This window comes from Trichinella spiralis (genome assembly GCF_000181795.1).
Source record: "Trichinella spiralis strain ISS 195 chromosome Unknown Scfld5863, whole genome shotgun sequence".
NCBI classification, from domain to species: domain Eukaryota; kingdom Metazoa; phylum Nematoda; class Enoplea; order Trichinellida; family Trichinellidae; genus Trichinella; species Trichinella spiralis.
The window spans coordinates 1-857 of record NW_003532802.1 but is presented as its reverse complement, the minus strand read 5'-3'; the positions used below and the strand labels follow the sequence as shown (position 1 = coordinate 857).

Sequence of the window (857 nt, the reverse complement as noted above, 5' to 3'; positions counted from 1 at the left end):
AAAAAAGTGAAAAGAAGATATTTATAAACATTTTTATCTGAGTCATTTTGTTAACGGGCCCGCTGCCCTCGAGCAGGCTCGTCCGGATTCTTCCAACAGGTTATTAGCGCGTCCATCGCTATTGGCGACGGGCCCGGTATTGACTGGCGCATTTTCCTTCCTTTCTGTCTCGCGCTTTCCTGATGGGATTGCGACAATAAAACAACAAACAATGAGTATATACTTTATTAAACAATCCGACGATGTGACAACGAACACACTTTTTTTTGGCAACTTGCCAACCGCTCCTGTAAACAACCACTACCGTACTCCGCCTCTGATCTTTGATGTCTTATTCTTCATACAGTAGCTTCAGTTTTCTTCCTCTTCATTTTCTGCAGGAAAAATTTCATTAGCTCGGTCCATGTCCGCTGCACATTCATTGTTTTGATAATTTGACCCGTAATGCCATCCTTTTACGTTGGCTACACAGTAAGCCGCGCTCACTATCTTGACGTAAAAGAAAGTTGTCGAGCAATTATCATGAGCAAGGTCAAAATTCATCACAGGATTTTCTGAAATTTCACTAGATCAACACACATATGGATTAAATTTCCCCTAAGCTAGCCAAAAGCATTTTCAGTTCAATCTGTACAGCAGCTACGCTGCATCTGAGAAATTTTTTACAGACCCTTGTATATAATCTGAAGTCAGTACATGATGTTTAATGAATGTTCATTAAACATTTCACGATACCCTACAGGAGGTAGAATTTCAGTATTTGTGAGCAGCGTGATGCCATAGAAATGCGCAAGGAATAAATTCAACCAAATAATACTGGTAGTTTGGAATTTTTACAATGCTTCAGGCAGACGCTT

At 40.1% G+C, this 857-nt stretch overlaps 1 protein-coding gene across 1 annotated transcript; it reads right to left on the bottom strand.

Moving 5' to 3' along the window:
- Nucleotides 1-42: 42 nt before the first annotated feature.
- Tsp_15408 (conserved hypothetical protein) lies at nt 43-422 on the bottom strand. The gene is given in 3 exon segments (XM_003366522.1): nt 43-222; nt 234-314; nt 345-422. The coding sequence occupies 3 exon segments, from the start codon at nt 420-422 to the stop codon at nt 43-45; spliced, it is 339 nt and encodes a 112-aa protein (XP_003366570.1).
- Between the last annotated feature and the right edge of the window lie 435 nt (nt 423-857).